A 17,212-nucleotide genomic window follows, 5' to 3' on the forward strand; every position below is an offset into this window, starting at 1 on the left:
TCTTTGCACGTGCTTAGGCTTTGTCAACATAAATCATATGTTGGCCTATTAACACATGTCAGTAAATTTTGAAAGATTGAAATCATATACAGTGTACAGAATTTCTCTGAGCACAACAGAATTTAATCAGAAATTGAAACAGTAAGATCTCTGAAAACATCCAAGTATTTGGGAATGAAACATCATACTTTAAATAATTCATAAGTAAAAGGAGAAAATCTCAAGGGAAAAGCACAAGTATTTTAAATTGAAAGATAATAAATATACCAAATATAGATATTTGTGGGGTGCAGCTAAAGAAGTATATAGAGGAAACTTTTACATTTTTAAATACTTACATCAGAAGAAAATGCTTATATACGTTTTAAAAAGGTATAAATTTCTACTTTTACCTTAAGAAGCTAAAGAACAAGCCCACAGCTAACATCATACTCAACAGGGAAAGAGTGAAAGCTTTTTCTCTAAAGATCAAGAACAAGACAAGTGTGACAATATAGTGCTGGAAGTCCAAACCAGAGCAGTCAGGCAAGGAAAAAGAAGGTGTCAAATCCAAAAGGAAGAAGTAAAATTATCTCTGTTTGCAGATGACATGATCTCATATAGAGAAGACCCTAAAGACTCTACAAAAAACTATAAGAACTGGTAAATGAATTCAGTAAAGCCAGGATATGAAACCAACATACAATAATCGGCTGTGTTTCTATACACTAAAGACAAAATATCTGAAAAAGAAAATAAGGAAACAGTCTCATTCAAGATGGCTCCAAAAGCAATGGAATACTTAGGAATAATTTTAACCAAGGATGTAAAACATCTGTACACTGAAAATTACAAGACATTGATGAAAGAAATTGAAGAAGGCAAAAATAAAAGGAAAGATATCCCATGTTCATGGATTGGAAAACTTAATATTGTTTTAAACAGTTCATACTTCCTAAAGCCAATTATAGATTCAGTGCAATCCCTATGAAAATTCCAGTGGCATTGTTTACAGATATAGAACAATCAGTCCTAAAATTTATGTGGTACCACAAAAGACCTGACTAATAACCAAGGCAATCTTGAGAAAGAGGAACAAAGTTGGAACACTCAAATGTCTTGATTTCAAGCTATATTACAAAACTATAGTAATCAAAATAGTATGAGACTGGCATAAAATAGACACATAAACAAATGGAACAGAATTGAACCCCCCACAGAAAACCCCATGAATATATGGTCAACTGATATTTGACAAGGCAACCAAGAATACTCAATGGGGAAAAGACAGACTCTTTGATAAATGGTCTCAGGAAAACTAGATATTCACATGCAGAAGAATAAAACTGGCCTCCTATCTTACACCTCTCACAAAAATTAACTCAAAGTGGAATAAAGTCTTAAATGTAAGACCTGAAACTATTAAATTACTAGAAGAAGACACAAAGGAAAAGCTCCTTGACATTGGTCTTAGCAATGCTTTTTTTTTTTTTTTTGGAGATGACACCAAAATCAAAGGAATAGAAGCAACAATCCGCAAGTAGGACTACATCAAACTATAAAAAGCTTCTACACAGCCAAAGAAACAATCAACAAAATAAAAAGGCAACCTACAGAATGAGAGAAAAGATTTGCAAATCATATATCTGATAAGAAGTTAATATTCAAAATATGTAAGGAACTCATACAACTCAACAACAAAAAGACGACCTGATTAGAAAATGGGCAGAGAAGCTGAATAGACATTTTTCCAAACATGACACATAGATGGTGAACAGGTACACGAAAAGATGCTCAACATCACTAATCATCAGGGAAATGCCACAGTGAGATGGCACCTCACACCTGTTAGAATGGCTATTATCAAAAAGGCAAGAAATAACAAGTGTTGGAAAGCATGTGGAGAAAAGAGAACCCTGTGGATTGGTAGTGGAAATGTAAATCAGTGCAGCCACTGTGTAAAACAGTAAGGAAGTTCCTCAAAAAATTAAAAATAGAAATACCACGTGATCCAGCAATTCTGCTTCTGGGTGTTTATCCAAAGGAAACAAACTCACTATCTCCATAAGGTACATGCACCCCCATGTTCGTTGCAGCATTATTTACAACAACTAAGGCATGGAAACAGCCTAAGTGTCCACTGACAGATGAATGGAGAAAGAAAATATGGTGTATACAGTTGACCCTTGAACAATGCGGGGAGTAGGGGTGCTGATCTCCCGTGCAGTCTAAAATTCACAAACACTCAGCCCTCCATATCTGCAGTTACATATCTGCAGGTTCAACCAACCATGGATCATGCAGTACAGTAGTATTTACAACTGAAAAAAATCTGTGTGTAAGTGGACCCCTGAAGTTCAAACTTGTACTGTTTAAGGGTCAACTGTATATACAATGGAATATTATTTGGCCATAAAAAAGGAGAAAATCCTACCATTTGCAACAACATGGATGAATCTTGAGGGCATTGATAAGTGAAATGTCAGAAAAAAGTACCCTGTGATTCCACTTATATGAGCTGCTTACAATAGAAACAGTCGTAGAGACAGAAAGTAGAATGGTGGTTGCCAGGGGCTGGGGGGGAGGGATGAATGGGGAGTTACTGTAATGGGTGTAGAGTTTCAGTTTTACAAGATGAAAAGGGTTATAGATATGAGTGATGATTGAACAATGTTATTAATATTTGATACCACTGAACTCTACACTTAAGAATGATTAAGATGATAACTTTTTAGTGTATTTTACTACAACAAAATAATTGAAAAAATAATCAATGTCAAGAGAATGAGAAGAGAAGCCACAGACGGGGGCAAAATATATGCAAAGGACATATCTGATAAAGGATTGTTATCCAGAATATGCAAAGGACTCTTAAAACTTAATAAATAGGAAAGCTAACAACCTGATTAAAAAATGGAGAAAAGATCTGACCAGGTACCTCACCAAAGAAGATATACTCTCATACTGTTGGTGGGAATATAAATTGGTGCAGCCACTATGGCGAAAAGTACAGAGATTCCTGAAAAAATTAAGAATAGAACTATAACACACACACAAAAAAGAACTATCATATGATCCAGCTATTTAACTTTTGAGTATTTATTCAAAGAATACAAAAACACCAAATCAAAAAGTTACGTACACCCCTATGTTCATCACAGCATTATTTATAATAGCCAAGATATGGAAACAACCTAAGTGCCCATTGTTGGATAAAGATGTGGTGTGTGTGTGTGTATATAAAATATATAGTGGAATACTACTCAGCCATGAAAAAACGAAATCTTGCCATTTGTGAGAACATGGATGGATCTTGAGGGTATTATGCAAAGTGAAATAAGTCAAAGACAAATATCATATGATTTCACTCATATGTAGAATATTAATAAACAAAATGAAAACAAACATAAATACAGAGAACAGAGTAGTATGGTTACCAGAGTGGAAGGAGCTGGGAGAAGGGCAAAATGAGTGAAGGGCGTCTGTTGTGTGGTGACGGATGGAAACTAAACTTTTGGTGATGAGCATGCTGTAATATATATAGAAGTCAAAATATAATGTACACCTGAAACTTATATGATCTTATAAATTAATGTCACCTCAATTTTTAAAAAAAGAAAAGATATACAAATGGCAAATAGGCACATGAAAAGATATGCCACATCATATGTCATTAGTGAAATGCAAATGAAAACAATGAAATACCATTATACACCTATTAGAATAGCCAAAATCAAGAACTTGACAACACCAAACGAGAATGTGGAGCACAGGAACTTGTATATTACTGGTGGGAATGCAAGATGGTATGGCCACTTTGGAAAACAGTTTGGCAATTTTTTACAAAATTAAACATATTCTTACCACACAGTCCATCAGTCACACTCCTTGGTGTTTACCCAAATGAGTTCAAAACTTACCTCTTCACAAAAACCTGCACATGGATGTTTATAGCAGCTTTATTCATAATTGCCAAAAGTTGGAAGGAACCACTATGTCCTTCATTAGATGAATAAACTGATACATCCAGACATGGAATATTATTTGAAGCTAAAATGAAATGAGAGGGAATTCCCTGGTGGTCAAGTAGTTAGTACTCTGCGCTTCCACTGCTGGGGGCCTGGGTTCAATCCCTGGTTGGGTAACTAAGATCCCACAAGCTGTGTGGCATGGCCTAATAATAATAACAAAATACCATGAAAAGAGATGGAGGAACCTGAAGTGCCTATTACTAGGCGAATGAAGCCAATCTGAAAAGGTTACATACTGAATGATTCCAACTGTATGATATTTTAGAAAAGGTAAAAACTATGGAGACAGTTGAAAGATGAGTTATTACCAGGGGCTAGTGGGAAGAGGGATTAATAAGTGGAGCACAGAGGTTTTTTAGGGCAGTGAGACTGCTCTGAGTGATACTGTAATGATGGGCAGGTACATGCCCTTATACGTTTGTCAAAACTTATAGAATGTGCAATGCCAAGAGTGAACCCTAATGTAAACTATAAACTTTGGGTGATAATAATGTTTCAGTGTAGGTTCATCAGCTAACAAAATGTACCACTCTGGTGTGGGATGTTGATAGTGGGAGAGCCTGTTGGGTGTGTCAGGCAGGAGCTATATGGGTTGATAGTAGGGGAAGCTCTTAGGGAGAGTAAAGGTAGGGCATGTATGGGAACTCTGTACTTTCCTCTAAATTTTGCTTTGTGTTTAAAACTGCTCCTAAAAAGAAAGTCTGTTTTTAAAAATCAACTAATGTAATTCCCCATATTTAGTAGCATAAAGTGGAAAAACCACATGGTCCTATCAATAGATAACAAAAAGTCATTTGACAGTATTAATGCCCACTCATGATAAAACTCTCAAAAACTAGAAATAAAAGGGAACTTCCTCAACCTGACAAAGTTAATATATGAAAAAATCTATGTGCAGCTACATACTTAATGGTGAAATTTTGAATGCTTTGCCACTAAGACGGGGAACAATGCAAGGATACACTTAGGATCTGTATACAGTATTCTGCTAGATACAGTGAAATAATACAAGAAAAAAAATAGAAATCATAACGTTTGGAAGAAGTAAAACTGTCTCTTTTCACAGATGACATGATAACCCATATGAAAATCCTAAGGAATCCACAAATCAAGGACTAGAATTAATGAGATGAATTTTTTTGCAAGGTCTTTGGATATAAAATCAATATGAAAATTAGTTGTATTTCTGTATAATAAGGCAACAACTGGAAAATGACATTTTAAAAAATGACACTATTGACAATAGCATAAAAAACCTAAATAATTAGATAAAACATGTCATGGATTGGAAAACTCAGTATTGTTAAAAATGTCAGCTCTGCCAAGACTGATCTTAGAGATAAACAGTCTAAATCACAGCAGCCCTTTTCTTTTTCTTTCTCTTTTTCTTTTCTTTTCCTTTTTTTTTTTTCGAAATTGTCGTGCTTATTCTAATGTCTGTGAAAATGGGAAGGATAGTTTAATCCAGAAATAGATCCACACATATGTCCAGTTGACTTTCTGAAGGTACCAAAGCATTTCAATGGAAAGGAAGGGCATTTCAATAAATAATGATTGATCAACTAGGTATATATATGGAAATAAAATGAACCTTGACCTTTCCTCATGCTATACAAAAAACTTAATCTAAGATGGACCAAAGGGCTAAACATAAAAGCCAAAACTATAAAGCTTCTATAAGTAAACAGAGGAAAATATCTTGTGATCTGTAAGTAGGCAGAGATTTCTTGGATCTGACAAAAAATTAATTATCAAAAAAGAAAAATAAAGGTGATTTTTAGGTTTAACTTAAATTTAAAACTTCTGCCCACTAATAGCGAACATTAAGAAAATAAATAGGCAAGCCATATACTGGGAAAAAAATATTTCCAAATCATATATCTGAAAAGGGACTATATCTAGAAAACATAAAGAACTCTATTATTTAGTGATAAAAACATAAGTAATCCAATTCAAAAACTAGACAAAACACTTGAGTAGAGACTTCCCAGAGGAAGATGTATGAATGATCAATAAGCACATGAAAAAGCACTCAACATCAGTAGTCATCAAGGAAGTGCAAATTAAAATCATAATGAAATACCACTACACACACCAGAATGGCTAAAATTGAAACTACTGATAACATCAAATGTTGACAAGGATGTGGAGCTACCATAATTCATATACATTGTTGATAGGATGGTATACCACTTTGGAGTAAAGCATGACGGTTTTTAATAAAATTAAATTTATGTCTGTCCTGTGATCCAGCAGTTCTGCTCCAAGATATTTAAGTAAGAGAAATGAAATTGCTGTTCACAGAAGGATATATACAAGAATGTTTATGGCATCTTTGTTTTAATTTTATAGTCAGAACCTGGAATCAACCCAACAACAGGCGAATGGATAAACATAACATGATATTTTCTTACATTGGATATAAATTGACAATAAAAAGGAGCTAACTACTGACATATAGATTAACTTCAGATAGTATGATGAGCAAAAGAAGCTGAAAACTAATGAATGCATATTGTATGGTTCTGTTTATATGAAGTTGTAGAATAGGCAAAATTAATTTATGGTAGAAAAATATCATCAGAAAAGAGGTTGCGCCTGAAGAAAGGATTGCCTAGGAAAAGGGAACTTTCTGGGATAATAAGAATATTCTGTGACTTTAAAGATGGATGATTTCATTTGTCAAAACTTATAGGATTATACACTTACATTTTCATTTTACTGTATGTAAATTTTACCTAGAAAAGTATATAAACAAACAAAATTCCACATTCCTTTCTGGGAAGAAATTTCTTAGTAAAGAAGGATTAGTAGACTTTTCCTCAATAACAACAACAAAGGAATTTTTTAAGTAACTATATTTAAGATTTTGCAGTAGGCGCAAAGAAGACAGGTAAAAAGTAACGACAAGTGATTCTTAGTTACAGAGTTAAGAACGCAAGTGTTTTGACAAACACCAAAATGATGGAAAATTTGAATAGTGGAAAAGCCTTGGGGAAACGTCTGGACATGATACTTTAACCACATTGTACAGGAAGTTGTTCATCAGGTGTCCGTTGCTCTGAATAGTTCTAGAACTCTGTGTAGTCAGAGAAGTCGGGGTATAAAAAGAGATTTTAAAATCATTGGTTTGTTAAGAAATTGTAAAATTCAGAACTGTCCTAAAAGTAATGTATTTTATCTAAGTAGTTTATCTAAGTCAAAGGGTTATGGGAAAGGAAGTCATCAAGGACAATATGGAAGATGTGATTTGGAAGATATGGAAGATGTGATTTATAGAAGTAAATGTAGAGTTAAGATTTGACAGCTGCTGGTTAACCCAAATTCTGAATCCTGGCCCAAAGCTGAGGCTCTGACCAATAATATTTAAAGTTGTCCCTTGATGTTTGTTTATAATGAAATTACTTTCTAAACTTGGATTTTTGGATGCCATTAGGTATGTTCACCAGATTCCCAGCAAACCTTCTGTTGTGCTTGAAAAATTGTCTCTTTTTTTTTGCATTGCGTATTTGACCTTATAAACGGTCAGAGAAGTAGAGTGACCATATAATTTTATCACTCAAGTAAGCATCTTCTGAAAGTAGAATAGGAGGTGCTGTTAATAACTGAAGTAGGATAGCAGGTGTAAATGGACATTGTCCTGAGATAATCAGCTAATAGGATTTATGGATTAATAGGATTTACCCTACCTAAAGGATGTTTTTGAATTTTTTTCTTATTATAAAATATTCTCAGAGCCTTAGGATAATGTTGATAACCACAACAGCATTTTTTTCTTACTTTCCTGAACTTGGCATTCTGACCAAGAATCTGCTTTTCATCCCTTAGTGACCATGTATACTAACTTAGGTTGCTGCTTTTGTTTTTTTAGCTTTGCATTGTCAGCACCAGTAATCTGGAAATGGCTGTTAAGGAGAGGGCTGCCTTAGAGACAAAAGTTTAAGTATTTTTAAAAGTCTTTGAGCCAGTTAAGTAAAACTGGATAGAATTTAGCCATCACTTGAACAGATAGATACTCCTGTAATAATAGGGGAGCCTGACTTCAAATATTGATCTGTGGTAGAGGGACATAAATGACATCCATATAAAAATATGGAAATATCTTCTTTTCTTGATTTATAAAGGCAATGCATTCTCAAAAAAAAAAAAAAAGAAGAAGAAAAAAACACAGAAGTGTAGAAAGTGAGTTTCCCCTAAAGTTTTATAAATCTCCCTCTAAAGTTTGATGTATGTAAGTATACAGTATATGCCAGAACATAAGATGTTCCTCCCTCCAAATTATATTTGAGTTCTTATACTTTTCGTATTATAAGTATTCTCTCAGTTTATTTTGCATAACCAAGCCTGCTTGGTGAAGACTCACTGATTTCTGATTTCATTTTGTTGCGGTTGGAGAAAGCACTTTGTATGATTTTACTTCTTTTAAAGTTGTTGAGACTTGTTTTATGACCTAGCATTTGGTCTGTCTTAGAGAATGCCCCATGTATGTTTCAAAAGACTGTATATTGCTGTTGGGTTGAGCATTGTGTATATGTTAGTTAGGTCAAATTGGTTGATAGTGTTGTACATGTCTTCCATATTCTTATTGATTTTCTGTTTTATTGTATCAATTACTGAAAGATTAATGTTAAAATCTCTAACTATAATTGTTGAACTCTTTACCATTTCATCAGATTTTGCTTCAGGTATTTTGGTGCTCTGTTAAGGTGCATATATATTTATATTTGTCATATTTTCCTGATACATTGACCCTGTTATCATTATGAAATGTCCCTCTTTGTTTCCAGTAGTATCCCTTATTTTAAATTTTCATTAATATAGCCATTCCAGTACTCTGTTGTTACTATGGTGAATCTTTTTCCATCCTGTACTTTCAACCTATTTGAATCTATGAATCTAAAGTGTGTCTCAGACACATGTAGAAATATATAAACAGCTTATAGATGTCTTGTTCTATTGAAGTCAGTCTGCAAACCTCTGCCTTTTTAAAAATTTAAGAAAATTTTATCTACTTGTATTTTTTTATTGAGGTATAATTGACATCTAATATCGTATTAGTTTCAGCTGTACAACATAATGATTCAATATTTGTATATATTGTAAAATGATCACCACAGTAAGTCTAGTTAATATCCATTACCACACATAGTTACCAAAGATGTTACAACTTTTAAGATGTACTTTTTTAGCAACTTTCAGATACAGGATTCAGTATTATTAACTATAGTCACCATGTTGTACATTACCTCCCCATGACTTTTTTTGTTTGTTTATTGTACATTTACAATTAAAAAAAATTTTTTTATTGAAATATAGTTGATTTACAGTGTGTTAGTTTCAGGTGTACAGCAGAGTGATTCAGTTATATGTGTATATGTGTGTGTGCGTGCGTGTGTGTGTGTGTGTGTGTATATATATATATACACACTTCTCCATTATAGGTTATTACAAGATATTGAGTGTAGTTCTCTGTGCTGTACAGTAGGTCCTTATTGGTTATGTATTTTATAACTGGAAGTTTGTACCTTTTGACCCCTTTCACCCTCTGCTTTTTGATCAGTGGTTAGTCTATTCACATTTTATGTAATAATTGATATGCTTGCATTTATGCCTATCGTTGTGCTGTTTGTTTACAATATGTCTCATATCCGTTATTTTCCTTTACCTCCTTTCCTGCATTCTTTTGTGTTAAACAAATACTGTTTAGGATACAATTAGTATACAAATTTTACTTATTATAGTTATATAGTTAGTATTTGTATATTAGTATACAAATGTAGTATACAATTTTAATTTCTCTGTTATTTTTACGTATTTTTTGAGGGTTTTGTGTGTATGTGTGTGTTAGTTGCTCTGGGAAGTACAATATGCAGCTTTAACATATCACAATCTAATTAAGATTAATACTGAATTAATTCTGATAAAATATAGCAGAATTACTCCAATATAGCTCCATTTTCTCCTACTTCGTTTTTACTGTCATCAAACGTGTTACATTAATATCTATGATAAACCTGAGAATATAGTATTATAATTATTGCTTTAAATAATCTTACTTTTTAAAAATGAAATGAAGAGAATAGAAAAAATGTGTGTGTGTGTATTTTGTACACACCGTTTTTTATATGCACTCACATATTTACCATTTCTGGTGTTTTTCTTTTCTTGCTGTGGATTTTAGTTACTGTCTGGTATTATTTCCTTTTATCATAAAGAATGTGTTTTAGTATTTCTTCCTAACGTGTCTAGTAGCAACAGATTCTCTCTGTTTTTATCTGAGAATGTTTCCATTTCTCCTGCATTTGTGAAAAATAGTTTCACAGGATATAGAATTCTTGCTTGATGTTTTTTTCTTGTTAGCACACTGAATATGTCACTCTGTTGCCTTCTGACCTTCATTGTTTCTGATGAGATGTACCTGTTAATTGTGTTGCTCTTCTACATGTGATGAGTCATTTTTCTCTGGAAGCCTTTCTCTTGAATATTCTCTCTTTATCCTTGGATTTTGGAAATTTCACTATGATATGTCTAGGTTTGATACTCTTTATATTTATCCTACTTGGGGTTTATTGAGTTTCATGGGTTAGTAGCTTAATTTTTTAAATCAAATATGAGAGATTTTTAGCCATAATTTCTTCCAATTTCCTTTTCACCTTCTCTCTCTCCTTCCTTTGGGTCTCTCATTACAAATATGTTGGTGCACTTGACATCTTCCTACAGCTCTCTGAGGCTCCCTTCATTTTTCTTCAATCTTTTGTTCTCTGTGTTCTTTGGATTGGATAATTTCTGTTGATCTCTCTCTCTTTTTTTTTTTTTTTTTTTTTTTTGCGTTACGCGGGTCTCTCACTGTTGTGGCCTCTCCCATTGCGGAGCACAGGCTCAGCGGCCGTGGCTCACAGGCCCACCCAGCCGCTCCGCGGCATGTGGGATCTTCCTGGACCGGGGCACGAACCTGTGTCCCCTGCATTGGCAGGCGGACTCTCAACCACTGCGCCACCAGGGAAGCCCTGATCTCTCTTTAATAGATCAGAATCCAGACTTGCTACAATATATTATCTAAAATATTCCCTGATTCTTTTCTTCAAATCTTCTCTTTAACTCTAGAATTTCTATTTGGTTCTTTTGTATAGTTTCTTGAAATTCCCTGTTGAGTCATTGTCTTTAATTCTCTGAACATATTTATAAAATCTACTTTTGAAGACTTTGCTAATGTATCATCTGTGTCAGTTTCTACTTACTGTACTTTTATCCTGAGTAAGAATCATGCTTTTTTATTTCATTACATATCTAGTAATTTTTGGTTGAAAACTAGATATTTTAGATAATATATTGTAGCAACTCTGTAATTTTTTTGAGAATTGTTTTTACTTTAGTAACTTCCTATGCAACCACTGATGTCTCTGCTCAGTTTTTTTTTACTCTTTTATTTATTTTTAAGCTTGCTTCCTAGGGAATGTTCCTGTGTCTGCATAACTTAGTGGCCAACCAGTGACTTAGGCAGAGATTGTACTCAAACATTTTAATCCAGAAAGGCCTCAGACTGATCTCTGTGTGGACTTGGAAAACACATACAAAGTTGCTGTCCGTTTTCAGGTCATCCTTAGCTTTTACTTTTTACCAGACTTTCTTAGGTCTTTCCCACCCAATCACATAGTTTTCCACTTAGGCAAGAATTTATGGAGAGTTTATTTCAGTCTTTTTATGGCTCTCTAGTTTCCAGGATCTCCCTGTTAAATTCCTAGTGATTCTGCCAGTCACCTCAGACAGGACTACCTCTTAGGCTTGCAGAGTTGTGGGGTTTTCTTCTTTCCCGATCGAGTTTGCCACTCTTAACTAGCACAGTCACAGGTTTTTACCCACTGGTCCACATCCTGTCTGCCCCTCTGACAACAAACAACACTGTTTCCATGGCCAACCATACACTAGAAACACTCTTTTTACCAGCCAAGCTGTTGGTGGAGGTAGAGTGTGAATAGCCTCTTGCAGAAAGGCCACTGAGTTCACTTGTCCTTAACTGAAGCTCTAGCAGTTTTTCAACAGTAATCATTTCTTAATTGTTTTCTGCATTTGGCCCATTTCTAGTACCCTGAAATGGTTGTCTTTGACAGTCTTGTACAGGTTTATACAAGTCTTTTGCAGAGAAGAATCACCAACCTCTTCACGCTGCCATAACTGGAGGTCCTTTTCTATATTTACGTTTGTTTATTCAACTTTATTACTCGTATCTTCTGTATACCTGTTTACTTTTCCTTTAATTGGTCTGTCAAAGACTGAGAATGATATTTTTTTTAACTTTTAATTTTTTATTGGAGTATAGCTGATTAACGATGTTGTGACAGTTTCAGGTGCACAGCAAAGTGACTCAGCCATACATATACATGTATCCATTCTCCCTCAGACTCCCCTCCCATCCAGGCTGCCACATAACATTGAGCAGAGTTCCCTGTGCTATACAGTGGGTCCTTGTTGTTTATCCATTTTAAATATAGCCATGTGTACATGTCAATCCCAAACTCCCTAACTATCCCTTCCCTCCACCCTTCCCCCCTGGTAACCATAAGAGAATGATATTTTAGTCTTCTACAATTGAGTTTTTATCAGTTGATCCTTTTAAACAGTTTTGCATTGAATATTTGTATTTTATTTAAATGATATCATTGGGACTTTCCCGGTGGTCCAGTGGTTAAGACTCCACATTTCCAATGCAGGGGCACAGGTTCAGTCCCTGGTTGGGGAACTAAGATCCCACATGGCACACACTATGGCCAAAAACAATTAAAAAATAAATACTATCTTTATATGTTTTTGTGTGTATAAAATATGTCACTTTGCCTAGTTTAATGCCTTAAATGCTACTGCTCTTCTATTTTTCACTCATGCTGGATGTTTGCTTGGATTTTCCTTATGTTACTTCAGACTGGATTTAAATAGTGACACAAGAATTCATCTGTCTGAGGGATCCCCAAGACCACCCCCAGGTTTGGTTTGGTGATTCACTAGAAAGACTCAGAGTACTTGGCAAATAGTTGTACTCATGGCCATGGCTTATCTCAGAAAAGGATATAAAGCAAAATAAGCAAAGGGAAAAGTACATGGAGCCAAAGTCCAGAGGAAAACAGGTGCAAGCTTCCAAGAGTCCCCTCCCTGTAGTGTCACACAAGACTTGCATAATTCCTTCAGCAGCAAGTTGTGGCAGCACTTGTGAAATGTTGTCTACCAGGGAAACTCATTAGAAACTCAATGCCCAAGGTTTTTACAGGGGGCCGGTTACGTAGGCACCTTCTGCCCAGCACATACAAGAATTGGAAAGCAGGTAACCACATTGTTTGCACAGTCTAGGCACAGTAAACCACTCTTTCTTAGTATGGGAACAATGGGAACACTCCCAAAATTCAAGTACCCAGAAGTCAACATTATAGGCAACCCTTTCTAAGGTTAGCAGTCTGAAACCTAGTAAATCTTTTCTGCATAGCACCCTTGTCTTTTTTTTCTTTTTTCTTTTTTTTTTTTTTTCAGTTGAACTACTAGTGTTTCATTCATGAGTATAATGACCAAATTTGTTGACTTTTTTTTTTTTTTTTTTTTTTTTTTTTTGCAATTCGAGGTTTAAAGCAATGATATGATGTTAAAGTATTTTCCCCTTAGTTTGGTAGATATATGATTTCATTCATATATCAAATTAGGGATCACCATTTATAGTTTTGTTTTCTGTTTCAAAAATTTTTTTTGTTGTTCCTTTAAGCCTAAAATAAAGTACATGCTTTTTTTGAAACTTTAATAGACAACAGTACTATACTTTCTCCACTTTGAATTACATGCTTGGAGCAGTTTTGTATGTAACAGTGTTTTGTATCTCCTAAATATCATAATGCCTTTTTGTTTCTTTTTTCAGCACGATTACGTGGTGTTCATGATGGTCTGTTCACTGGACAGATAGATGCTGTGGATACTCTTAATGCTACTTATAGAGTAACTTTTGATAGAGCAGGGCTTGGAACTCATACTATCCCTGACTATGAAGTTCTTGTAAGTATTGTTTCATAATACACATGTTTTATGCCTATTAAATATGTGTTGTAGAGTTTTCTTAGGGGTTGTATTTATGATAGAATCAAAATTTCACGTCACAGAGGAAGAGATCTTTAGGGGTTTCCAGCCCTGCTTACTAGACTCCTGGAGCAGAACTAAAGTCTTCCACATTTTCCAGAAGCTAGCATCTGTCTGCCTAATTTAGTGTGACACAACTGATCACTCTTGACTAACTAATCTTAGGGAATAAGCTACACAACACTTTCATTTCAGCTGTTGGTATAGTCCTCTTGCAAAATGACTTTAAAAGTATGTTAACATCTTGCACTTCAAAATATATATATATATATATATATATATATATTTCTTTTTTTTTTTTTTTTTTTTTTTTTGCGGTACACGGGCCTCTCACTGTTGTGACCTCTCCCGCCGCGGAGCACAGACTCCAGACGCGCAGGCTCAGCGGCCATGGCTTACGGGCCTAGCCGCTCCGCGGCATGTGGGATCCTCCCGGACCGGGGCACGAACCCATGTCCCCTGCATCGGCAGGCGGACTCTCAACCACTGCGCCACCAGGGAAGCCCCTAAAATATATATTTTTATATGTTCCTATTTTATCCTCAGAGTATGCAGGGTGGTTGTTAATTACCCCCACTTTTTGCATGATGAAATTGAGACATAAGTACGTTAGGTAATTTATTCAAGGCTTTCAAGCTGGATTCTTGCCCTATTGAGACTGGAATCCACATCTTTTGAACTTCTGATATAGTCCATTAAACTACTGGACCATTATTTCATGATCATGCTTGATTTAGCAATGTCATGGAAATTATATACCTTTCTAATAAGTTAAAATATAAAGGATAAATATAACTCTAATAGTTTCTTTTTAATGAGTAATGAACTTTTTATAACAAAACTGTTTGCCTCTAAGCATTATGGAAATTAAATTGTTCACATTTAACCTCCCCCTTTTCCATTTCTTTGTTATAAACTTGATTTTTAAGGGTTGTGAACTTACAATTAAAAATCAAAATTACTTTATCTCCTTAGTGCAAAAATAGAAGAATCTTTTTTTTCTGATCTATACTTTTTAAAAAACTGTGACTCTGCTTATTGTAAGGGTTTCCTTATCAAATGTGCTTTTAGAGAGGAGTAGGAGAGAAAGGAAATTTGGACTAAATATAGAGCAAGGTATACCAATCTTAGTTTTTTTCATTAAAGGAGGAAATCTTTAAACCTCCCATTTCAAAAAAGAAAAATTACTTTTCTGTTTCATTAATGTAATTTCCTTGATGAGATCAGCCAAACATTTTTCCCTGGCCAGATAAGAATTGCCTTTAATTACAGTGGGTAATATTCAGATAGTCTTTAACACAGAGACAACCAAGGGTGGCCATAGATCGCTTTCCTTTCTTTCAGTAGATCACTTTCTTCTGTTTTATGAATTCAACCTCATAGTAACAGAGTAGTATCCATACTCTGACTTAAGTTCTAGCCCTTTGATCTTTGTAGGTTAATATATTTTATGATAAAATCGAACTGTTATAAAGCTAAAATGATTGGTAAAGTTCTTCAAGTTTTGGGGACTATTTTCTTTTCCCAAAGAGTAATGAGCCTCATGAGACGATGCCTATTGCTGCCTTTGGACAAAAACAGCGACCTTCTCGATTTTTTATGACTCCACCACGGTTACATTATACTCCTCCTCTCCAGTCACCAATTACAGTAAGTAATATTTTTTAGATGTCACCAGTAGTTTAAATGATAATTATGAATGTAAACTATGTTCTTATGAAATACACATCTATTACAATAACTTCAGGAGGTGCCCACATTATTTTGAGTTATCAGATATTAAATAAAAAGTTAATAAAGTAAATAAAATAGTTGCTTCAACTCGAAATATTTTCCTTTTTGTAGGATTTTTAATAGAGTAGTAATTATAATAGAATTTGTTCTTTATTTAAGAATAAGATACTTCCTTCCTACTGTATAGCACGGAGAACTATATTCAATATCCTGTGATAAACCGTAATGGAAAAGAATATGAAAAAAAAAGTATATATATGCATAACTGAATCACTTTGCTGTACAGCACAAATTAGCACAACATTGTAAATCAACTATACTTCAATAAAATAAATTTTTAAAAAAATAAGATACTTCTGGGACCTCCCTGGTGGCACAGTGGTTAAGAATCCACCTGCCAATGCAGGGGACGCAGGTTCATTCCCTGGTCTGGGAAGATCCCACACGCCACGGAGCACCTAAGCCCGTGCACCACAACTACTGAGCCTGCGCTCTAGAGCTGGTGAGCCACAGCTACTGAGCGCGCGTGCCACAACTACTGAAGCCCGCGCACCTAGGTCCTGTGCTCCGCAGCAAGAGAAGCCACCACAATGAGAAGCCTGCACACCACAACGAAGAGCAACCCCCGCTCGCCGCAACTAGAGAGAGCCTGCACGCAGCAACGAAGACCCAACACAGCCAAAAATAAATTAATTAATTAATTAGTTAAAAAAATAGATACATCCTTTTGGAAAGTCAATGGTTAAATAATTCCCTTTTATTCCCACAGGATAATGACCCCTTATTAGGACAATCACCTTGGAGAAGTAAAATTTCTGGCTCTGACACAGAAACGTTAGGTGGTTTTCCAGTAGAGTTCCTTATCCAAGTGGTAAGAATTGCTCTGAATATTTCGGTTATTTGTTTAAAAAACTCAATGACTTTTGTGTTATTAAAGTTGAAAATTTTTCTAGGACCAAATATTTTTATACTTTTAAAAATCATTGTGTTAGTTTTAAGAACTCTGTTATTTTCCAACAAGCTTGAAAATAAGTTATAACAGCAAAAAAAGACTTACAGATCTACTTTTTGTTGGGCTTTTCTTGGGTTTGGTTCTTATTATTTTTCTGTGTTAAGGACTCTAACCTAGTATATGCTCTGTGAAACTGAATGGTTAACTGTTCATAAATTGTATAAGTATAAAGGTTTTTATTTAGTAACCTCAGTGCATTCTGCCATTATCAGTGACCTCAGCAATTGTGATGTGTTGGCCAGCTCTCTGGTTAGGAGGAACTTTATTTCTTTTCTGAGACTAGGAATAGCTATTCATTTGCTAAGTACTTATTGATTAGGCACAAAGAAATCTAAGGCTAAATCGAAAC

The 17,212-nt window shown here is 34.7% G+C and overlaps 1 protein-coding gene across 1 annotated transcript in view; it reads left to right on the forward strand.

Moving 5' to 3' along the window:
- The window catches only part of LIN9 (lin-9 DREAM MuvB core complex component), a 109,042-nt gene that overhangs the window by 52,221 nt on the left and 39,609 nt on the right, over positions 1-17,212 (forward strand). The window contains exons 8-10 of the mRNA XM_032612105.1: positions 13,903-14,036; positions 15,648-15,767; positions 16,621-16,722. Coding sequence (XP_032467996.1) covers positions 13,903-14,036; positions 15,648-15,767; positions 16,621-16,722 — 356 coding nt within the window. The remainder of the gene's footprint in view (positions 1-13,902; positions 14,037-15,647; positions 15,768-16,620; positions 16,723-17,212) is intronic.

This window comes from Phocoena sinus, chromosome 1, assembly GCF_008692025.1.
Source record: "Phocoena sinus isolate mPhoSin1 chromosome 1, mPhoSin1.pri, whole genome shotgun sequence".
In the NCBI taxonomy this organism is placed as follows: domain Eukaryota; kingdom Metazoa; phylum Chordata; class Mammalia; order Artiodactyla; family Phocoenidae; genus Phocoena; species Phocoena sinus.